This window comes from Patiria miniata, unplaced genomic scaffold (assembly GCF_015706575.1).
Source record: "Patiria miniata isolate m_02_andy unplaced genomic scaffold, ASM1570657v1 HiC_scaffold_22, whole genome shotgun sequence".
NCBI classification, from domain to species: Eukaryota; Metazoa; Echinodermata; class Asteroidea; order Valvatida; family Asterinidae; genus Patiria; species Patiria miniata.
The window spans coordinates 18242898-18267884 of NW_024037061.1; the positions used below are offsets into that span (position 1 = coordinate 18242898).

The 24987-nt window shown below is 39.9% G+C and overlaps 1 protein-coding gene across 1 annotated transcript; it reads left to right on the forward strand.

The window, feature by feature from the left end:
• Nucleotides 1-196: 196 nt before the first annotated feature.
• On the forward strand, nucleotides 197-24960 carry LOC119730936. Its single transcript, XM_038204007.1, has 9 exons — nucleotides 197-257; nucleotides 576-670; nucleotides 19325-19531; nucleotides 20301-20360; nucleotides 20612-20812; nucleotides 23050-23175; nucleotides 24104-24194; nucleotides 24422-24472; nucleotides 24855-24960. Exons 2-9 carry the CDS (start codon nucleotides 602-604, stop codon nucleotides 24935-24937), a joined length of 888 nt encoding a protein of 295 aa, XP_038059935.1. The 5' UTR covers nucleotides 197-257; nucleotides 576-601; the 3' UTR covers nucleotides 24938-24960.
• The last annotated feature ends 27 nt before the right edge of the window (nucleotides 24961-24987 follow it).

The following is a 24987-nucleotide window of genomic DNA, read 5'->3' on the forward strand; positions in this document are numbered from 1 at the left end:
TGGTGGCATTGCACAACTTACTTGCACACCTCACGTTGAATTACTGGAGCAAATCTACTTGAAACCTACCAGTAACGTGATGGCGCCCTTCCACACGAAAAGCTCCTTCCTGTTTCAATTTTTTCAGCGGAGTGTCTTATCGTCCCATTACGATCTATGAACAAACCCAGTCTGTATGCACTGTGTGTATAGGACCACAGCGCCGTATCAGTCAGTGACGCCGTTTGAGGAAACAGGAACACCCCATCCAGCGTAAGGTAAAACGATTGCGTATTTTTTCCTTAAAGAAACTATTAATTTGCCCGATAATTTATATTACGAATACTACAACAAGAAAAGCAAGTCCTTATTCGCGCCTTGAGAGAGAGACGGGGGGGGGAGCAATAGAGAGGGGGAAGATCTTTTTCAAGTAGATGTCCCACGGAGCATTTGTCAAACTATGCGAACTGGAAAAATCAGAAGTATAAATGTGTTGCTCAGACCTCATCTCACTTGTATAAAATATGTAAAAAATATGGCTGAATCGGACCGACAGACCGACTGACTAATTATGGATTAATTGATTGAATTAACAGAGACTCCAGAGATACTTTCTGTCACGATGATGACCGCTACCAACGCCCCACCTGCCTACGTGGTTGCGCCTCAGCCCGTCGGCCAGCAACAACTGGTAAGTCCGTGAACTATTCCCGAATTAGACCGTTCAGTTTTGGCTAAAAGTGAAATTAAGACTAATGCAGCAGACTGGGTAATTTTCTATGATTGCTTTATTGACAATTGCATCTGTGAGAATATGTGCAATTTAGAAATCGATGGTGATTTTAATTTCTGTTTGCTCGGGTTGGGTAAAAGATTCCGTCAATGCATCGTCGCCATTTTGCCTACCTTGTACCAGTTTGTACAGGCAAACTGAAAATGACTGGCTTTCACACTTGACTTCACACGCACAAATAAAGTTTACTGCTGGTATTTGCAATGTCATGTGCGTAGTGCCTTTATTCATATGGTAATGTCAGAATGAGAAAGAACATCATATTTACCTGTAGGACACGTTCTGTACTTGTTGTACGGCTGTCGAGTGTAGGCCTACCTTAGGCAAATTATTATCTTGTAGTTGTTGGTGTTCGTAATTAGTTGGGTTTAGACCTACATTGCGTCAATTACCGGTATGAAATATGCCATTATGGCGTTGAGTTCGTTCTACAAAGTATCACAAATTCATTTCATCTTCTTCATCACTCCACACTACCATGATAATAAATACCTAGCATATTAGATTGAGAGCTGGATGGGGTTTGGCAAAAAAAAAAAATCTGGAACAAATCCCCTTATGGTCCATAGCATAGTATCATCGACATTGATCACAGAATGGCAAGTCTTAAGCTTCGCTAGATCAGACCGAGGCTCATTGTCGCCATTTCAAATGGGGCCAATTTTACATTTAGTTAACATTGTGAGAACAAGAACGAAATAAGTTTCGTTTGACAGCTTGGCACTTGTAGATAATTGGAATATGATTTATGAGTGATGTTAGATCCGACTAATTAAGTAAGAGCGGCGCCAAAAGCGGGGAGTGGGCGGGCTCGCTACCCACCTTCATGTACATTTTTTGCTTATATTTTCGCAATGCACTTTTATAAATTGTGTCAAGTTTCCCTGACAGGTTTGCTGATGGCTTGCAGTTATTTTGACACACATTTTTTTGAAAATAGGGCAAACCTAACCTTCATAGCAAAATGTCTATTTTCCAAAACAGGTGTCTAAATGTAACTTTTCCACTTGATAATTATCCATGTACATACTGTCCAATCAATTACAGTTTAAAAATCGTCAAAAAAAAGAAGAAAAGAACCCTTTACCGTTTACCCTATTATAATCTTGGTATGAAAACAGAAAAAAGCAAATCGTTTACCAGTTACCGTTAATGCGTCTGAAAAACGAAAACAGAAAAACAAACTTGTTTTACATTTTACCGTTTTTGAATCTGTTAAAAAAATTAAAAAGCAAACCCTTTACCCATTTCTGTCTTTTTAAATTCTGAACTGAAAAATGGAAAAGCAAACCCGGTACCATTTTTTGTTTTTGAATTTTTGAAAAGAAAACAGAAAAAGCAAACTCTTTACCGGTTACCGTTTTTGAAATTAAAAAAAAAAAAAGTAAACCTTTTACCAGTTACCGTTTTTGAATTAAAATAAACCCAGCAAACCCACCCTTCACCAGTTACCGTTTTAAAATCTTAAAAAGAAAAAAGGAAAAGCAACCATTTACCGTACACCCTTTTTTGAATTTTAAAAAGAAAAGCAGGAAAAGCAAAGCCTTTACCGTACACCGTTTTGGGGTCTGTTTTCGAAAAAGGGACAACGCATCGAGTTACAGCATTCCATTTTTGATGCGTATTCCTAAAAACAAAATAAAAAAAATCTTTTTCCTTGTATACAGATAAAAAATAATCACAGCACACTCGTATTTGTTTCATTTTATTTTACTAAAACATAAACAACTAAAAACTACGACAATTTGTTTTGCCAACGCTATAAAGAAAAAAGGGTAATTGGAAAAGGAAAAACGAAACCTAATACTAGTTTCAGCCCAACGAAACCCGAGTGCGGCCAAGTTCGTCAGAAAGTGTCTCGCTGCTGTTTCCGGGGATAAACAAATTGTCCTCGGGGCGTGGCGGGAGACCCACGATCGATAATGTACATTTACATAAAAGTGTGCATAAGAGTGCCGACAAACAGATCGAATTATGATTTCACTTCACTCTAAGGCCAAAAAAAAAAAAGTCTGTTTCTGGTCAGACCGAAGTTCCGGAATTGATGAGGCGACGCGGTTTTTTTTGTTGGGGAAGGGGGTATTTTTTTGTTGCTTTTCAAGCTTGAATTGTACAGTAAAGGTGGGTACTATTTTGCTTGATTGTGTCCTCATTACACATTGGTGTGCTTCATAATTTGCCTTGGTGCCCTTTATCATTTGCCTTGGGGCAATTTCCTCACTCTTTGGTGCTCCTTGGTACAAACATTTGAGGATTTGCGGCAATAGAGGGCGTTGTTGTGGCTTCCGGGTTAATTTGAAGGGGGGATAAAGGTTGACGCGCATGATTAACACCGACGCGCGTGTCGACTAGAGACTGTGTTGTTTTTTTTTGCCTTAAGATACTTTTTTTATTTTCTACAACTGCCAAGGCATCAATAAAAAGTGGTTTTATTTTCTCCTCCTTAATTTTGTAGTACATGTGAAATTTCAATTCAATGTGTTAGTCGGCACTCTCTTAGGCCTACCTGTTTTTGAAAATGGACAGTTTGCAACGAAGCTTAGTGTGCCCTGTTTTCATAAAATTGGTGTCAAAATAAATGCAAGACATCAGCAAACATGTCAGGGAAACTCGGCACGATTTAAAAAGTGCATTTTGACCATATCAACGAAAATGTACATGAAGGGTGGTGGTGGCCCCGCCCCTCCGCCCTCTTTTGCGCCACTTTTAAGTTAATTATACTCTGATCTAAAATCACGCTTCAGTTATATTTCCATTATTTACAAGCGCCAAGCTATTGCTTAAACGTAAAATTGGCCCAATTTGACCATTCTGTAATCAGGGTCGATGATACTATGCTATTAAAGGCAAACACAAAAAAAGTCTCCGGTTTCTGGTATGCGCGCGCGTCGCCGTAGCCATGCGCTCGGCAAAATGAATAAGTTTTTTTTTTCAATAAAAGATGATGCCTCAAAACCGCCAATTCCCTGGTTTGACTGGAATCCTCCTGCTGCAAAATTTTAACATTTTATATGGGGTTATGATCGAGAATAAGCTTAAAGTGGCCTCTCTGGACTCCCATTTTGCACTAAGTCTAGTCGGGCACCATTTGCAGTCATCAGCCGACATTTTGAGGCAAAAAAAATTCAGGTAAAAAAAAAGCTGCGTCGCCGCACCACTTTTTGGGCAAGCTCCATACCAGAAACCGGAGACTTATTTGTTTTGGCCTAAAGACCATAAGGGGATTTTTTTAAAACCCTTCCCAGCTCTCAGTCTTTATCATTGACACTCGACCCGAACATTTCCGTATTATGTCATTCACCAGGTGACGGTGCAACCCGCTCCCGTTATTTTCGGCACGGCCAACCCACAGCCTCGAAGTGGTAACTGGAAGGGTATTCTATGGACAGGAATAATTCAAGTGGTTTTGGGTTCCTTAACCGTCATTCTGGGGATTGTCACCGTGACTGCATTTGGCCGTTTCTACTATATCAGTGACATCGGATCTCCAATTTGGTGTGGTATATTAGTAAGTATGAAACAATACTCACCCGAATTCCATGTCATTCTTGTGTATTGACCAGGGGCGGATCCAGGAATTTTCGCAGGGGGGGGGGTTCATCAGCAAAAAAAATCGGTAAATGTACACAGGTTTTTTTCTCCGGACATTTGGCCTCCATAAAATATAAAACTGGGGGGGGGGGGGGGGGGGGGGGCTGTACCATATTTTAATAGGGGCGCTGTTCAAATTCAACGATTATCAACACTAGATAACAGAATGGGTACCGTAATTTGAACAGGCGGATATTATGCCAGTATAATTTTTTTTTTTGGGGGGGGGGGGGGTGGGGTGTCACAGCAAGGGGGGGGGGGGGTGGTACTTATTATTTTGGAATTTGTATGGGATTTTTTTTAGACGGAGTTGGGGGGCTTACCCCAAATTCCCCCCCCCCCCCCCCTCCCCCCCCCCCCCCGATCCGCACCTGTTGACAGTCATTTTTCACATACGAGGTTTACGGTGTTTTTTTGTTGTAAGTTTTTTTACGTGTAGAATGATACGTTATGTTTTTGACATTTCCATTTTGTGTCCACATAGAAAACTAAAGTTTTCCAATATGTTGTCAATGATCAAGTGGTTGGGTTTATATATACATCTGCTGCACATGTACATTCAAAATGAAGCATGCAGCCTTCCTTAAATTTCAGCCTTGAATGTTTTTACAGTTCTATGGCTTAGCTGGAATCTGTGGAATAGTGTCTGGATCTACGAAGAATTCTGGATGGGTAAGCCATTGTTTAGGGTTTCTTTAATACTTGAAGTGGAAAATGTTCAAAATGGGAAGAGTAACCAATAAGTACAAACCTACGATGTTATTTCCAGATAACTATGGCCTGAACATTTTTTAAAGAGTTTGAATAAATTGTTTTTTTTTTCTGCACAGGCTATTGGCTATATGGTCATGTCCATCTTGGCTTGTTTGGCGACGTGCTGCGTCATTGGTTTCGGTGCTGCCAGGATGGCATACATCAATGAACACTGCTTTCCGCGTTACACGCGTTATCGTTATGATTATTATAACGGCCGCGTCTATGACAAACCTCCTCCATACTGTGATTTGAAAGTGAGTAGACCTTTTACCTCCTTATGATGAAAAACGTATTCTTGTTACTGCCTCAGGGGGTTTCTATCTTCTTTTTCTTTTTAACACCTATATAGGTGTTTGGCCTTCAGCCCAACATTGTAAGAATTTACCATTCTTCTCATTTTTATTCTTCATGACAAATTCTTCTCCAGAACTGTTTGTCAAAATGAAAACATATGTGAACTATCGATTCAATTCAATTCAACTACATATTTATTTCCATGCTTCATGAAAAAAATGTATAGAAAACTTTAGAGAAAAGGGTTAAACCATAAAGCAGTAAATATCAAATTAACAGCAAAATAAAAGAAGTTACTAGAGCATCGGGCTGTTTTAATAAGCAGAAGCTTGTGGAAAACAGCCGACAGAAAAAAACACAGGACAAACAAACAATCAAACACCCCAACAAACAAACTAAGACATTACAATACGTAAGCTGGCACGAGACAAGGAACATATAATAATAAAATGAAAAGATGGCAAAAGGCTGTTTGAGCAAAAAAGACAAAAAAAACAACAACAAAAATAACATGTGAGGAATACAGAAACGCAGTAGACTTAATCAGGAGAGAAGGCTACGATGCATAATGGGATTTGGCTATATATAGCACAGGTAACATAGCTCTTGAGATTTCTGGTAATGACGTCACGATGACGTCATCAAGTATCATTTGACAAGCAAGCAAATATTTCTAGATTTAATCTCTCAAAATCAATATAAAAATCAACTGTTAAAGATTTAATTTTGTTTTTATGACAATCGATACAATATTGTGGGGTCGTCATTTTTTTGTATAAAGTGCAAAATCAGATAACTCTTCCTTCCGGTCGAAACCGGAAGTGCCTGATAATTTAAAATTGATGTGAACTTGCTTTCAACGATGTGAGTCTCTGCTTAGGCTGTACTTTACAAAAATATTACAGGTGACGTCATCAAATATTGGAGCACCCTCTAGCGGCATGTTGAAAAAGTCGAATTTTGGTTTTTGAGTTGATGTGTTCGGCGAAGTTTGTAGTAATTGCTACAAACATGATAGCCCAACACCGTGCGGTTGTTCCCATAACATCTAGTTTTTCATTGAAGTTGCCGTCATTGATTCACTCTTGAAGCACTATATCAATGAGAATCACGTCTCCTCCGCTTTTCTTGATTTAAAGTATTTCTAAACTGCGATTTGTGCTTCAACATGTATGATGAAGTTATAAGATTTTCAAAATTGCCTAGACGTTCACAAGACGGATCGTTACGTACCGCAAAAATATTTGGGTTTAATAGGTGTTGAATTGTGGGATACCCTTAAAGTATGAAGGTAACTGATACATTATATCTCTTGCAATGATTCTATGCAGGCGGCTGTCAATGGTGTTTACGCTACACTGATAGTTCTCGCCTTAGTGGAGTTTGTTGTCGCCATCGTTGGCGCCAGCATCACCTGCGGTCCCCTCTGCAGTGGTGGATCGGCAACTCAGACTGTGGTACGTACCGCATTGTGACAACACCAAGTTGTATCCTCTGTATCTGCATTGCTTGTTGTTTTATCAAGATCAAGTAAATAACAATTCAGTTGACAAGTCCAGTTTTATGGGTGTATACAACAGCTCATTATGACTTGACTTTGGTCATGATGCCTTGCGATTAAGTTATTAAGGACTTTTGAGAACTTGTGACTGTTGTATAAAAGGAGCGTTTCATGCTTTTGAGGTAAATTCCAGTTTAAATTTAGCAGTCAAATCTAACCTAGGCATGTATACACGTATTGCAGTTATTACCACGTAAGGTCATATAGGCATACCTTTTCATCCTTTGATTTGCTTTCCTTCGAAAGCACTTCCATTTTATTCTGGCAAAAAAAACTAGTTATTCGCCGTTTCATGCCATGGAATACCACTGAAGCTAGTAGACGAAATGTATAAAGGTATAATAGAGTTTTCGTGTATTCACGTCGCTTTCTTAATTAATGTTACAACGGAAAAAAATAATATTCAGATAATAAAGCAAATGCCCTATGGATCTACAGTCCTGGCCAAATCTCGCTGAGCCCCCAAGCCCCCGGCCTCCGTTCAATGTTGTCTCTTATTGCGCGGTGTGTGCTCCATCAGCTGTAGAGAACAACATTGACCGGGGGAGCGGGGGAGTGGGTGACCGTGGCAGGCTCAGGAAGTGTCCCAACCATTTTGGCCGGGATTGTAGATTTGCTCAGAAATCAAGAATAATTAGCCACTTAAATCATAAAAAAACCAGATCGATCATAAACAGAGAGTTCGATTGGAAAAGAATGTTCAGATATGGGATCAGCGACAATTACGCGTACGTTTGCAAGGTATCGCCATGATAGGCAATGCATTCAATTAGACGACGATGTAGTTGAAGAAACACTCCAATGAAACACAACTTTTCTTGATAATGACAGATCCACTACCAAGCTCGACCACACATGGTGGTTACCACACAGCCCCATGGCCCGGCCTTCTACAACGTTCCCTCTGGCCAGCCACAAATTGGTAAGAGATGTCTTTTTCAACATTTTAAGTTATAGTAATAATGATCAGATATCAAACTGCGAAGCTTGTGGTCTCTCCCATGTAGCCCTTTTTTTTAAAATTCTTCACAACATCTTTAAGCTGTCTTTTCCTCTGTATATGTGTTCATAGAAAGTATAACACCCTTCTCTGGTCGTCTCATCCTTAAAATTGCATTTCCTAATTTCCCCTTCTCCTGTTTTGATACAGCCTACCCAGCTCAGCAGGGGCAGTATCCGCAGGCTCAAGCGCCCCCACCTGGTGAGCAATAGTACCAAGAACTCATTAAATAGGTCATCGATGACCTTTGACCTGAAGGAATCATGATATCTAGTACTTGAAACAGAATTTTAAGTCTTGACTTTTGCTTGTTAACTGTATATGTGGATGTACATAGAACTCACGCGTCGAGAATCAGGTTAAGAGGCAAACCAATATGTTGCCCTGGTTCCCTTTCATACTAACTTTCCGATAAAAGAGAAATTTGGGAGATGTTTAATTGATGTAAAGTATATTAAATGAAAAAAGGTGTACTAAAATATTTACTCAAATATACTGTCTCATCCTTAAAACTTCATTCACCCTTTTTCCTGTTTTGATGCAGCTTACCCAGCCCAGCAGGTGCAGTATCCGCAGGCTCAAGCGCCCCCAACCGGTGAGCAACAGTACCAAGAACTCATTAAATAGGTCAGCGATGACCTTTGACCTGAAGGAATTATGATATCTAGTGCTTGAAACAGAATTTAAAGTCTTGAATTTTGCTTGTTAACGGTATATGTGGATGTTCATTTAGCTTTTATAGAACTCACGCGTCGAGAATCAGGTTAAGAGGCAAAACAATATGTTGCCCTGGCTCCATTTCACAATAACTTTCCGATAAAAGAGAAATGTGGGAGATGTTTAATTGATGTAAAGTATATTAAATGAAAAAAAGTGTACTTTGAGATATTTACTGAAAAGCTGCTGTTACATTACGGTGATGTGTACATTAACCACACTGTCTCATCCTTAACACTTCATTCACCCTTTCTCCTGTTTTGATGCAGCTAACCCAGCCCAGCACGTGCAGTATCCGCAGACTCAAGCGCCCCCAACCGGTGAGCAACAGTACCAAGAACTCATTAAATAGGTCATCGATGACCTTTGACCTGATGGAATCATCTAGGGCTTAAAACGGAATTTAAGTTTTGGCTTGTTCATGTAAACTTTATATGAATGCACATTAAGCTTTTAGCAGTCACGCGTCAAGAAATAGGTTCGGAGGTAAAGCGATATGTTACTCTGGCTCCATTTTAGAATATTTTTTTTCTCAAATGAAAGTTAGAATGTTGGAGATGCTTAATTTGAATCAAGCAGTTAATGAAAAAAAGTATAATATAGGCCTATTCAGATATTTACTCAATAGCTGTTGTAACATTATGCATAATGTATATATTAAATAAACTAAAAATGGGCCATTCCCAAAATCACAGCCTCGGCTGTAGACATTCGGGGCATGTTTTGCGTTTCTGACTAAAATACTAGTTAGTTTTGTTGTATTTAATTGCTGCGTTTTCAAAGACGTCCATCACTGAACGCCAAAGGCAGTGTCTTTCTGTTTGTTTTGTGCATTCGAAATTGCTCCGGAGCCAAATTTAGCCTTAACCAACAGCAGGTTCACCGCTTTACAAATAAAGGTGTGACCAATATAAGCTTTTATATAACCGACATACAAATCCTTGTCCTTTGATTGGAGGAACTCCCATCACGTGACATTCGTTATGGCCCCCATTCACGCCCGGGCTCAAAAAGTATACTATCCGCCAATGGGGAATGGGAAATACTATTTCCAGTTCACTCGGCTTCGCCTCGTGAAATGGAAAAGTCCAGATTTTACCTTGCGATAATATTTCTCCCATTCCACGCTGAGCATAACAGGGAGTCGTATAATTTAGAAAATTGAGTTTATGTTAAATTGTTTGAGGTTCTAGATATGGAATTTATTGCCTTAGTTTTCAAATTGGAAGGGGTTTCGGTGTTATGTTTCACCTGGGGAATCTGTATGATAATGAAATATAAAAACAGCTCTCTGTACAACGCATGACGAGCTGCTTCTCCGAATTAGATCCATTCGTTGATCAAGCTGGTATTGATGGAATAGCCCACATTAGCTTTCTTGCATTCACAGCAAAAACAAATTTAAAAAAAGAATTCAAGATTGCTGACTTGATATAGCCGCTGTGACTTTTTAAACCCCGTCCGTTGACTTCAACAGCACTTGGCGTAAGTTACACACTTATTTGTTTTCTTCTTAAAAGAGATGTCTAAGCTTTGTAATTCACACATATTATATTAGTCAGTACTACTCAGATTTGTCATTTATATGTACACAGTACTCACTTTGGTTTTGCTAATGTATCAATGAGCAAATGATATGTCCCTATGAGAAGGTGATGTTTGAACGTTTTTTTTGTAATTGTTATTATGAGTTATTATTGTTTGATAACATGTCTGTCAATTTTGTTTGCATCAGAACTTCCCGTACCGGGGGGTGGACCTTCAGCTGTGTTTGTGTTTGGTCATGCTGCTAAAAACTCCGTTCCATTGATTTCATATCTTGGATGCTTTCCATACAACAATGACCAGAATTTTAAAATGTTATCCTACACTGTTTGGAACAGAACTGCCGTAAGGGCTGAACATTTAGTTATATTTTATGCTGCTAAAACGTATTCCCATTTCAGGGATGCTTTCTATACAACAACGTCCTTAAGTGTTAAGAAACCACATTTGGAAAAGGGATTAAAACAATAAATAGTCAGGATATCACGTTCACTTGTCTTTAAACTTAATGGATTTTTTTTAATAGTAAAGTTCGTAGTGCAGACCTTATTATGAAACATTTAAAATAAAGAGAATGCTTGAATTCCCATTTGCCTCAACGGTTTTTTTTTGTTTTGTGGGGGATGCGGGCACTGGGAATTTGTTGGGGCACATTCCCCCGGCTCCAAGCACACACCCGGCTACTCGGTCATGAATAAAAACTGTTGAAGGAAACGAAGGCGTCGAAAAGTATTGTGGTTAAGTCACTTGAACTAGCCCTACACAACTACGTGCATTACTTGCGCATGGTTGACGTTTGGTGCGCTCACGGAAGTGAAGTACGCGTACTCACTTTGGGTCACGGGTTTTGCAAATAATGCACAGTTGAGGGAAAAGGCCTTTCAGTACCACTGTGAAGTCGAGGCACTTTTAATGCCACTAAACGATTGCTTTATTTAGAATATGACGTAGTGGTGCGCAATAATTTTGTTTGACAAACCACATTATCATATGCGCTTGATGAAACTTTATAACGTCACCAAATTGGTCTATGGGGAAGGGCACCCCTAGCGTTGGGTAGGTAAACGTGTGAGGGGCTACGGAGAATCAACACGAGAAATAGATAATATTGTGTGTAAAATGCAAGAGTCATTTTCATTGATGATTTTCAAGAGATGACAAAGTGAAGAGACGAATAAAAAATAAATGAATGACCGAATACATGCATAAAGTGCGGACAAAAGTTGACATGTCAGTGAAATAGTAACACTTAGTAACGTGTTTGATTTGATCTATTTGCAATGTTTGCAAACAAAAACAAAAAATCCCATCTTATTAATAATTAATGCGGTACCCGCTGCTATATACAATAGATTCGAACCAGCCAACCGATCCCGTTAGCTCGATGGTGGAGTGGTAAGACATCTTCACTAGAAAGCAGGAGGTCGTGGGTTCGAACCCTCGAACCCACCTGAGTGTTTTTTTTCCCAACTTTCACTCGGGAGGAAACACACTGAGTATTCAGTGTTTATACGTCGGTGAAGGGCAAAACGTAATTTGATTTACATCACCCCGGCGCAAAAATCCCATCTTATTTCTGTCAATTGTTTGTTTTGTTGTAGTAGTAGGCCTACTCATTACTGCTACTTCAGATAGTCAATTACAAAATAACACTTTCCAAGTAATTTTGTTCTCAATAATATTTCACATTTTATACAATCATTTTCAAATTCGAACCCATTATAACATGAATATAATTTGCTTGTATTGGTCTTTTTCAACAATAAGAGTAACAATTATTAAATTCGCACACATTCTTAGAAATATGAAAAAAATTCAACAGTCATAAATAAAAAAAACATCAATGAACAAATGAAAAATGAATTAATTAACATACTGTTGTATTGTTTACTTGAAAAAGCATGTGGACAAAAAGCCATAAACAATGTCGACATGATGTAAAGTGCAAGATCTGGGGGAGAATTCTTCATACTACTCCCATCTCTGATTCCTGTTTACAGGTACCAGAGCGTCAATCGCTTCTCAAAAATGGGGGTAAATACCTTGATCAGAACTAATGCAAGTGCGAAGCCCTTATGGCCTTGGGTGATGGGGTCCGGGGCCTGCTGAAGGGCCCCGGAAATTCTTTTGTGGTGCGATCTGAGGCGATTTCTGACCATTTTAACCAATTTGTTTTTGAGCAAGAGATCGTCATTTATACATTATTTTCGAGTGTGGAGTCATTGAATCAGCTATTCTGAACTACAGAATGAAATATGGGCTACAATTTGTATCCGTTGACGAAAAAAGTGTACAGGGGGGGGGGGGACAAACGATACGATACCCCTCACACTTTAAAAAGTGCGTGTGTGAGGGGGTGGGGGTTGGGGGGGTGGGCACATGTCCGGGCACATGTCCAACCCCCCGTCCCCCACCGATTGAAGCCCATGCCTATTTACAATACAGTCAGCTCATTCACAGCACAATACTGTACACTGTCTCAAAATGAGGTACCTAAGCATTTCCCCCTGAAGCACCTGAGTGGTACTAAATCAGGGAAAAAACAGATTTATGATGTTACATATCTCCATGATTGACATGAAAGGGGGGATTTAGTGGCTTTGCACAACTAACTTGCACACCTCGCGTTCAGTGACTGGACCAAATTTACTTTACACCTACCAGTAATGTGGTGGCGCCCTTTCAAACGAAAAACTACTTCCTGTTTTACTTTTTTCAGCAGAGTGTCTTTTCTTTCCCTTGTACGATATATGGACAAACCCAGTCTGTATGCGCTGTGTGTAGGTCTTTAGGACGCCGTTTCCGTCAGTGACGCCGTTTTAGGAAACAAGAACACTCTATCCAGCGAAAGGTACTGAAACGATTGCGTTTGTTTTTTTTATGGCAAGAAAAGCAAGTGCTTATTGGCGCCTTGAGAGAGTGAGACAGGTTTTTCCAGAAGATGTCCCATGGAGCATTTGCGAAACTATGTGAACTTGAAAAATCAGAAGTATAAATGTATTAACACTCAGACCTTATCTCACTTTTATAAAATATGTGAAAATATGGATGAATTGAACCGATCGACCGACTGACTAATTATGGATTAATTGATTGGATTAACAGAGACTCCAGAGATACTTTCTGTCACAATGATGACCCCTACCAACGCCCCACCGGCCTACGTGGCTGCGCCTCAGCCCGTCGGGCAGCAACAACTGGTAAGTCCGTGACCACTTCTGGAATTAGACTGTTCAGTTTTGGCTAAAAGTGAAATTAAGACTAATGCAGCAGACTGGGTAATAGCTGCTCATTTCTATGATTGCTTTATTGACAATTGGATCTGTGAGAAAATGTGTAATTTAGAAATCAATGGTGATTTTACTTTCTGTTGGCTCGGGTTGGGTAAAAGATTCCGTCAATGCACCGTCGCCATTTTGCCTACCTTGTACCAGTTTGTACAGGTCAACTGAACATGACTGGCTTTCACACTTGACTACACACACCAATAAAGTTTACTGCTGGTATTTGCAATGTCATGTGCGTAGTGCCTTTATTCATATGGTAATGTCAGAATGAGAAAGAACATCATATTTACCTGTACGACACGTTCTGTACTTGTTGTACGCCTGTCGAGTGTAGGCCTACAAGGCAAATTATTCTCTCGTAGTTGTTGGTGTTCGTAATTTGTTGGTTTAGGCCTACATTGCATCAATCACCGGTATGCAATATGCCATTATGGCGTTGAGTTTGTTCTACAAAGTATCACAAATTCATTTCATCTTTTTCATCACTCCACACTACTACCCAATAAATACCTAGCATATTAGGCTGAGAGCTGGATAGGGTTTAACACAAAAAAATCGGGAACAAATTCCCTTATGGTCCAAGGCATAGTATCATCGACCTTGATCACAGAATGGCAAGTCTTAAGCTTCGCTAGATCAGACCGAGGCTCATTGTCGCCATGCCAAATGGGGCCAATTTTACATTTACTTAACATTGTGAGAACAAGAACGAAATCAGTTTCGTTTGACAGCTTGGCACTTGAAGATAATTGAAATATAATTTTTGAGTGATGTTAGATCAGACTAATTAAATAAGAGCGGCGCCAAATTCGGGGAGGGGGCGGGCTCGCGACCCACTTCCATGTATATTTTTGCGTATATTTTTGCTTATATTTTCGCAATGCACTTTTATAAATTGTGTCAAGTTTCCCTGACAGGTTTGCTGGTGTCTTGCAGTTATTTTGACACACATTTTTTTGAAAATAGAGCAAACCTTACCTTCATCGCAAAATGTCTATTTTCCAAAACAGGTGTCTAAATGTAACTTTCCCCTCTTGATAATAATCTGTGTACATACCGTCCAATCAATTACCGTTTGAAAATTGTCAAAAAACAAAAAAAAAAAAAAAAACCTTTACCGTTTACCCTATTATAATTTTGGTGTGGAAACAGAAAAAGCAAATCGATTACCAGTTACCGTTCATGCGTCTAAAAAAACGGAAACAGAAAAACAAACTTGTTTTACATTTTACCGCTTTTTGAATCTGTTAAAAAAATTAAAAAGCAAACCCTTTACCCATTTCTGTCTTTTTAATTGAGAATTGAAATAAAAAAAAAGGAAAAAGCAAACCTTTTACCAGTTACCGTTTTTGAATTAAAAAAACCCAGCAAACCCACCCTTTACCAGTTACCGTTTTAGAATCTTAACCGTACACCCTTTTTTGAATTTTAACCCTTCGCGTGCTAATTTTTGGCGCTGTGATATTAGACGGCTGCATGGAATCAATCCATGACACAATGTAATTTGAGCTACCCGGCCCTCAAAGTCCACCATTCACCCAGATATTAACCCCTGGTATCACTCAGGCCCTATAAACAGTCAATAAAACCAGACACTAACCTCCTCAATGCCATTTGACAGTTCCATTTTTGCCACAGGGGTGATCGAGATAATCCCTATGTGAACAATGCATTTGTACACAAGCCTATGTAAATGCGCACAAGCACATTAGGTTTGCCCGCCAATTTCCAACTCCTCCAGTAGGATCACAAGACTTACACCCCCTCTAGTGGATGTACCATGGTCCATACTAGGATCTAGCGATAGATGACCTGGGCATGGCTAACACGTGGCTGGGACAATAAAAAACAAAGAAAAAGCAAAGCCTTTACAGGACACCGTTTTGGGGTCTGTCTTTCGAAAAAGGGACAACGCATCGCATTCCATTTTTGATGCGTATTCCTAAAAACAAAATAAAAAAAATCCTTGTCCTCTGTATACAGATAAAAAATAATCACAGCACACTCGTATTTGTTTCATTTTATTCTACTGAAACACAAACAACTAAAAACTATACGACAATTTGTTTTTTGGGGGTTTTTTTTCCCGCTCAAACACGTAGTAGTAGAAGTAGTAGTACATTTATTTCAATGCTGTCCTTGGATGAAGGCTACAGTGTTTACAACAAGTTAATACAATATTACAGGTTAAGTTTAATATCAAATTATTACACAAAGAACAACATTTAAGTTTTGGTGAAGCAAAAATGCTTTTTTACCCTAACCTAGGGACAGACAATGGGACAGATAGGACAAAGGACTACAACAGCAAATGAGTGTGCATGCAGGTACTAAGACATAACAATACGAGATAATTTACACATTACATTTATAAATAAGCATCAAGAAGTTGTTTTCTTAGTTTTTGACAAATATAGCCTGTGATGGTGATTTTTTCATAGATTCACTAAGACTGTTCCAGTAGTTTGCGACACGTTGAACAAGGTCGTTCGACTGTAACAAACATGGATATTTTTTCTACAAGCACTTCGAGTATTGTGTGAATGTATGTTTGATGATAACGAAAAATATGAGCTACAAAACCAGGTAATGCATTATTTGCCAACACAGTAAAGAAAAAAAGGGTAACAGGAAAAAGAAAAACGAAACCTATCACTAGTTTCAGCCCAACGAAACCCGAGTGCGGCCAAGTTCGTCAGAAAGTGTCTCGCTGCTGTTTCCGGGGGATAAACAAATTGTTCTCAAGGCGTGGCGGGAGACCCAGGATCGATAAAGTACATTTACAAGTGTGCATAAGAGTGCCGACAAATAGATCGAATTCCAATTTCGCTTCACTTTTAGGCCAAAAAAAAAAAAAAAATAGTCGGTCTCTGGTCAGACCGAAGTTCCGGAATTGATGCGGCGACGCGGTTTAGGCCAAAAAAAAAATAAGTCGGTCTCTGGTCAGCGCGCGCGTCGATTTTAATCATGCGCGTCATTTTTTTTTTCCAAAATGTTTCGCGGTAGCTCCAACAGCGCCCTCTATTGCCGCACCTGCTCAATTTTTTTTTTACCAAAGAACAACAAAGAATAGGAAATTGCACCAAGGCAAATGATCGAGAGCACAAGGCAAATTATGGAGGACACCAGTGTACACGAGGACACCAAAAAAGCAAAATAGTACCCCACCTTGTCTGTACAATCCAAGCTTGAAGAAAAAAAAAATCAAAAAAAAAAAAAAGTCCCCGCGTCAATTCCGGAACTATGGTCTTCCCAGAGACAGAATATTTTTTTTTGGCCTTATTTTTTATTTTTTTGGTGGTTTTTTTCCTTCAAATTTTGAATTGAACACTCAAGGTAGGTACTATTTTGTTTTTATGTGTCCTCATTACACATTGGGGTCCTCCATAATTTGCCTTGGTGCCCTTTATCATTTGCCTTGGTGCAATTTCCTCATTCTTTGGTGCTCCTCGGTACAAATATTTGAGGAGGTGCGGCAATAGAGGTCGTTGTTGTAGCTTCTGGGTTAACTTGAAGGGGAAAAAAGGTTGACGCGCATGATTAACATCGACGCGCGCGCTGACTAGAGACCGAGTATTTGTTTTTTGGCCTTAAGATACTATTTCATTTTCTACAACTGCCAAGACATCAATAAAAACTGGTTTTATTTTCTCCTCCTTAATTTTGTAGTACATGTGAAGTTTCAATTCGATGTGTTAGTCGGCACTCTCTTAGGCCTACCTGTTTTTGAAAATGGACAGTTTGCAACGAAGCTTAGTGTGCCCTGTTTTCATAAAATTGGTGTCAGAATAAATGCAAGACATCAGCAAACATTTCAGGGAAACTCGGCACGATTTAAAAAGTGCATTGTGACGATATCAGCGAAAATGTACATGAATGGTGGTGGTGGCCCCGCCCCCTCCGCCCTTTTTGTGCCACTTTTAAGTTAATTACTCTGATCTAAAATCACGCTTCAAATATATTTCCATTATCTACGAGCGCCAAGCTATTGATTAATTAAAATGTAAAATTGGCCCAATTTGCCTTGGCGAAACTGGCCATTCTGTCATTAGTGTCGATGATACTATTGTGGCGAAACGAGCTATACACCCTTTGTGGCGGGAATAACTACACCCGACAGTCTGACCCGATCGAAGAATGGAATTAGACCTTAAAACAAGCACTAGTAAACCTCGCTCTTAGAATAAGCACTATAGTGCTATAGTAAACCTCCCTCTTAGAATAAGCACTAGTAAACCTCACTGTGATAATCTAGTAAACCTCGCTGTGATAATAAGCACTAGTAAACCTCGCTGTGATAATGAACACTAGTAAACCTCGCTATTAGAATAAGCAGTAGTAAACCTCGCTGTGATAATGAACACTAGTAAACCTCGCTGTTAGCTGAAGGGTCAACTGGACCCCTTGTCATTAACTTATACAATTATAATCTTCGTACGGCTCTTGGGTCAACTGCACCCTTTATTAGCTTATAAAATTATAATCGTCTGGTTCAACAGGGGTCAACTGCACTCCCTTATGATTAACTTGCACAATTATAACTCACAGCTTAGCGGGGTAATTCACTTAAGGTAAACCTCACTTGGGTATACCTCACCTAGACTTGGGGTTTCTAGTTTATCAGAAAGTGGTCGACTGCACCACTGACTTAAATAACGGGCTAGTGTTCTTTCACTTAGCACAAATGACCCCAATGAGGTCTACAATAACAGAATAGATTTATACAATAGAAAACAATCCTTGCTACTGGCTTGACCAGCGAATTACACACACGGGGTACTTAGTAACGTTTCTATGACCCACCGGACGATAATAATAGCCCTCTGAACGTTAACCCAGTAAACCTTCGGGAAACTCAGGATTCACGGACTTTACAGGGCCGCAATCAAGTCACGATTCCCTCCACAAGTCACGATTAAGCAGGTTCCCCGGCAGGAAAAGCGAGCTCAGTTGTCCAAGTCCGCATCAACCGCAGCCATGCCAATTGGCATAGATCAACGGCAGACAGACCTTCCGAACAGTCTTAGCTACACTACTTCCTCAATGGGAAAACAAGCCTACGGACTCACAGGGCAGCTATACCGCAGCTACGCGTAATGGCACAAACAACGGAAGACAATCCTTAAGTCTGAAGTAAGCCTAACTGTTCCCCAACCTTCAGATTAACTCCGGGTCCGACTATAACTCAGGCCCTATTATCTGAAATATCCCGACTTCTTAACAACAATCCACCCCAAATCATATCCGATAAGACCTTAAACTGCACAGGGGGATGTAAACAACGAAGTCCAGCTTTACTGACCGATCACACCAGGCGCGATGGGGCTTTCTCCCGCTCCGGTCCAACCACGGTAACCCAGTAAACGCTGTCAGCTCACGAGATTGCACGACACAACGCGGTCACTCCCGTTTACTCGTTGAAGTCTCTCACAGCAGTGCCGATCCCACGCCAGGCCACGAGGCAATCGCCCCAGACCAAGCCGGATGCACGCTGCTGATTGGTCGCTGCGCGATATCACGCCCTTGTTCACGCGGTACATGCCTTAATAATTAATAGCCAGACATGCCCATCAGCCTAGTGTACATGCAGGACGCGCATGCCAATTGGTTGCCCCACAGTATCACGCGCTCTAACGCGCGGACTGACGTGATGCTTCTGAGGCTAGACTTGATATCAGTCTACACATACCCCTGTTTCGTTACACTATGCTATAGACAATAAGGGGATTTTTAAAAACCCTACCCAACTCTCAGTTTTTATCATTGCCACTCGACCCGAACATTTCCGTATCATTCACCAGGTGACGGTGCAACCCGCTGCCGGCGTTACTTTCGGCACGGTCAACCCACAGCCTCGAAGTGGTAACTGGAAGGGTATTCTATGGACAGGAATAATTCAAGTGGTTTTGGGTTCCTTGACCGTCATTCTGGGCATTGTCACCCTTTCAGCATTTAACCGTGTGAACGATAGCAGTGATATTGCATCCCCACTTTGGTGTGGTATCGTAGTAAGTATGAAACAATACTCCCGAATTCCATGCCATTCTTGTGTATTGACCAGGGGCGGATCCAGGAATTTTCGCGGGGGGGGGGGTTCAACAGCCAAAAAAAATCGGAAAATGTACACAGGTTTTTTTCTCCGGACATGTGGCCTCCATAAAAACGGGGGGGGGGGGGGAAGTGGTACCATATTTCAATAGGGGGCGCTGTTCAAATTCCACGATTATCAACACTAGATTACAGAATGGGTAAGGTAATTTGAACAGGCGGATACTATACCAGTATAATTTTTTTGGGGGGGGTGTCACAGCCGGGGGGGGAATTATTTTTTGGGAATTTGTATGCGAATTTTTTTTTTAGACGGAGCTGGGGGGTGACCCCCAATTCCCCCCCCCCCCGCCCTCTAGATCCGCGCCTGTCGACAGTACCGATTTGTTTGTTTCTTTGTTTCTTGTGTAAGTTCTGATGCCTATTGACTCTTTTAGCTAGGTGCAGTCGTTTTAAAAGGAAAGAGTTGTGTGGAGAGAGGAAAATGAATTGGGCGGAATATTTCCACCTCACAAAATTTATTTCTCACTTTTCACATAGCTTACGAGGTTTACGGTGTTTTTTTGTTTTGTTTTACGTGTACAATGATACGTTATGTTTTTGACACTTCCATTTTGTGTCCACATATCTTGTTTAAGTTTTTCAATATCTTGCCAATGATGGTTGGGTTCGTAGCCTTCCATGTAGCATGTAGCCTTCCTTAAATTTCAGCCTTGAATGTTTTTACAGTTCTATGGCTTCGCTGGAATCTGTGCTATAGTGTCTGGATCTACGAAGAATTCTGGCTGGGTAAGCCATTGTTAAGGGTTTCTTTAATACTCGGCAGTATCATGGTGCTCAGTTGTTGCTTCCTTGAAATGGAAAATGTTCAAAATGGGAAGAGTAACCAATAAGTAGAATCCTACTATGTTATTTGCAGATAATTATGGCCTAAATATTAACATAGAACCATTTAGCGGATATTGGACCACTTCCAGCGATGTAGCCTACATCAAGATTTTTTTTAAGAGTTTGAATAAATTGTGTGTTTTTCTGCACAGGCTGTCGGCTACATGGTCATGTCCATCTTGGCTTGTTTGGCGACGTGCTGCGTCATTGGTTTTGGTGCTGCCAGGATGTCATTCATCAATGAACACTGCTATCCGCGTTTAATTACGCGTTATCTTTATAATTATTATGGCCGCGTCGTGGCCGTCTTCGTGGCCGTCTATGACGATCCTCGTTCATACTGTGATTTGAAGGTAAGTAGAACTTTAACCTCCTTATAATGAAAAACGTATAATGAAAACTTTTAATGAAAACGTATTATTCCTTTTGCCTCGGGGGGTTCCTATCTTCTTTTTTACACCTGTATAGGCCTATTTGTAAGAACTTACTATTCTTCTAATTTTTATTCTTCATGACAAACTCTTCCTCAGAACTGTTTGTCAAAATGAAAACATATATGAATTCAATTCAATTCAACTGTAAATTCATTTCCAAGCTTCATGAGAAAAATATATACAAACTTTAGAGAAAAGCGTTAAACCATAAAGCAGTAAATATCAAATTAACAGCAAAATAAAAATAGGTTAATAGAGCATCGGGCTGTTTTAATAAGCAGAAGCTTGTGGAAAACAGCCGACAGAAAAAACACAGGACAAACAAACAATCAAACACCCCAACAAACAAACAAAGATATTACAATGGGTAAGCTGGCACGAGACAAGGAACATATAATAATAAAATGAAAAGATGGCAAAAGGCTGTATGAGCAAAAAAGACAAAAAAAAAAAAAAATAACAAGTGAGGAATACAGAAACGCAGTAGACTTAATCAGGAGAGAAGGCAACGATGCATAATGGCAGATAAGAGCTTGCTTGTATGAAGACTTGAAAAGACCGCTGACATCTGATACGCTCATCTATGTCATTCCATACGCAAGGACCAAAGAAACGAATGGTGTTCACAGAATAAGAGGTGCGAGTGAATGGAACATATAGATTGGTGCAGGATCTCGTGGAGAGGCTATGTATGGCTCGAACGGAAGTGAAGAAGGAAGAGAAGACTAGGGGAAGAAGGTTGTTAGTGAACTTATACATGAATATCCCGGTATGGAGTTTGAATGTAATGAATAATGTACTTATAATTAGGAGTGGTAATTCGCAAAAATGATGAGTATTTTTTGAGCTCTGACTGAAACGTGTTCACTGTTCACCCAACCATAACACAACCATGATGCATTATCATGTATTGTTTTTTTTCTTCAAAACATTAATGCACAACCCACTGAGGATGTACTTTGTTGATATTACGTCATTATGACGTCATTATGGGTCAGGTGACGACACTTGAAAGATTAATAAAGTTAATCTTTAAAATAAATAAGAAATCACCGGTGAGATTGATACGACAATACTTGATCTTTATCGCGTCAAATCACGTGGCCCTTCTTTCCGGTTGAAGCCGGAAGTGCTCAATAATTCGAAATTGGAAAAAGATATGAACCTGTTTTTAACGAGTTAGTCTCTGCCTATGTTGAACTTTACCAAACAATATCGGTGACGACAGGTTAAAACTGTCAAAAACGCATTTTCAGTCGATGTGTGTAGCGACATTTGCGGTAATCGCTTCAAAATTGATATTTTTATTTTTATACAACACCGGATCAGAAGTTATAATAAAAAAACCTTTTATAAACCTTACGAAATTGCTGAAAAATCAACCGCGACAGATATAATCAAGATTTGGCTATATATAGCACAGGTAACATAGCTCTTGAGATTTCTGGTAATGACGTCACGATGACGTCATCATTAGTATCATTTTACACGCAAGCAGAGATTTCTAGATTTAATCTCTGAAAATCAATATAACAATCAACTGTTAGAGATTTAATTTTGTTTTATGACAATCGATACAATTTTGTGGGGTCGTCATTTTTTTGTATTAAGTGCAAAATCGGCTAACCCTTCCGGTCGAAACCGGAAGTGCCTGATAATTTAAAATTGATGTGAACTTGTTTTCAACGATGTGAGTCTCTGCTTAAGCTGTACTTTACAAAAACTTACAGGTGACGTCATCAAATGTTAGAGCACCCTCTAGCGGCATGTTGAAAAAGTCGAATTTTGTTTTTTGAGTTGATGTGTTCGGCGAAGTTTGTGGTGATTGCTACAAACATGATAGCCCAACACTGTGTGGTTGTTCCTATAACCTCTAGTTTCTCATTGAATTTGCCGTCGTTGCTTCACTCTTGAAGCACTATATTAATGAGAATCACGTCTCCTCCGCTTTTCTTGACATAAAGTATTTCTAAACTGCGATTTGTGCTTCAAAATGTATGATGAAGTTATAAGATTTTCAAAAATGCCTAGGCGTTCACAAGACGGATCGTTACGTACCGCAAACATATTTAGGTTTAATATCTGTTGAATTGTGGGATACCCTAAAAGTGTGAAGGTAACTGATACATTATATCTCTTGCAATGATTATATGCAGGCAGCCATCGATGATGTTTCTGCTACACTGATACTTCTCGCCATGGTGGAGTTTATTGTCGCCATCATTGGTGCCAGCATGACCTGTGGTCCCCTCTGCAGTGGTGGATCAGCAACTCAGACTGTGGTAGGTACTGCATTGTGACAACACCAAGTTGTATCCTCTGTATCTGCATTGCTTGTTGTTTTTATCAAGATCAAGTAAATAACAATTCAGTTGACAAGTCCAGTTTTATGGTTGTATACAACAGCTCATTGTGACTTAACTTTGGTCATGATGCCTTGTGATTAAGTTATTGAGGACTTTTGAGAACTTGTGACTGTTGTATAAAAGGAGTATTTCATGCTTTTGAGGTAAATTCCAGTTTAAATTTAGCAGTCAAATCTAACCTAGGCATGTATACACGTATTGCAGTTATTACCACGTAAGGTCATATAGGCATACCTTTTCATCCTTTGATTTGCTTTCCTTCGAAAGCACTTCCATTTTATTCTGGCAAAAAAAACTAGTTATTCGCCGTTTCATGCCATGGAATACCACTGAAGCTAGTAGACGAAATGTATAAAGGTATTATAGAGTTTTCGTGTATTCACAATAAATTAATGTTACAACGGAAAAACATAATATTCGGATAATAAAGCAAATGCCCTATGGATCTACAGTCCTGGCCAAATCTCGCTGAGCCCCCAAGCCCCCGGCCCCCGTTCAATGTTGTCTCTCATTGCGCGGTGTGTGCTCCATAAGCTGTAGAGAGCAACATTGACCGGGGGAGCGGGGGAGTGGGTGACCGTGGCAGGCTCAGGAAGTGTCCCAACCATTTTGGCCGGGATTGTAGATTTGCTCAGAAATCAAGAATAATTAGCCACTTAAATCATAAAAAAACAGATCAATCATAAACAGAGAGTTCGATGGGAAAAGAATGTTTAGATATGGGATCAGCGACAATTACGCGTACGTTTGCAAAGTATCGCCATGATAGGCAATGCATTCAATTAGACGACGATGTAGTTGAAGAAACATTCCAATGAAATACAACTTTTCTTGATAATGACAGATCCACTACCAAGCTCGACCACACATGGTGGTTGCCACACAGCCCCAGGGACCGGCCTTCTACAACGTTCCCTCTGGCCAGCCACAAATTGGTAAGAGATGTCTTTTTCAACATTTTAAGTTATAGTAATAATGATCAGATATCAAACTGCAAAGCTTGTGGTCTCTCCCATGTAGCCCTTTTTTTAAATTCTTCACAACATCTTTAAGCTGTCTTTTCCTCTGTATATGTGTTCATAGAAAGTATAACACCCTACTCTGGTCGTCTCATCCTTAAAACTTCATTTCCTAATTTCCCCCTTCTCCTGTTTTGATACAGCCTACCCAGCTCAGCAGGGGCAGTATCCGCAGGCTCAAGCGCCCCCACCTGGTGAGCAATAGTACCAAGAACTCATTAAATAGGTCATCGATGACCTTTGACCTGAAGGAATCATGATATCTAGTACTTGAAACAAAATGTTAAGTCTTGACTTTTGCTTGTTAACTGTATATGTGGATGTACATTTAGCTTTAATAGCACTCACGCGTCGAGAATCAGGTTAAGAGGCTAAACAATATGCTGCCCTGGTTCCCTTTCGTACTAACTTTCCGATAAAAGAGAAATATGGGAGATGTTTAATTGATGTAAAGTATATTAAATGAAAAAAAGTGTACTAAAATATTTACTCAAAAGCTGCTGTTACATAACGGATAATGTATATATTAACTGCACTGTCTCATCCTTAACACTTCATTCTCCTGTTTTGATGCAGCTTACCCAGCCCAGCAGGTGCAGTATCCGCAGGCTCAAGCGCCCCCAACCGGTGAGCATCAGTACCAAGAACTCATTAAATAGGTCATCGAAGACCTTTGACCTGATGGAATCATCTAGGGCTTGAAACGGCA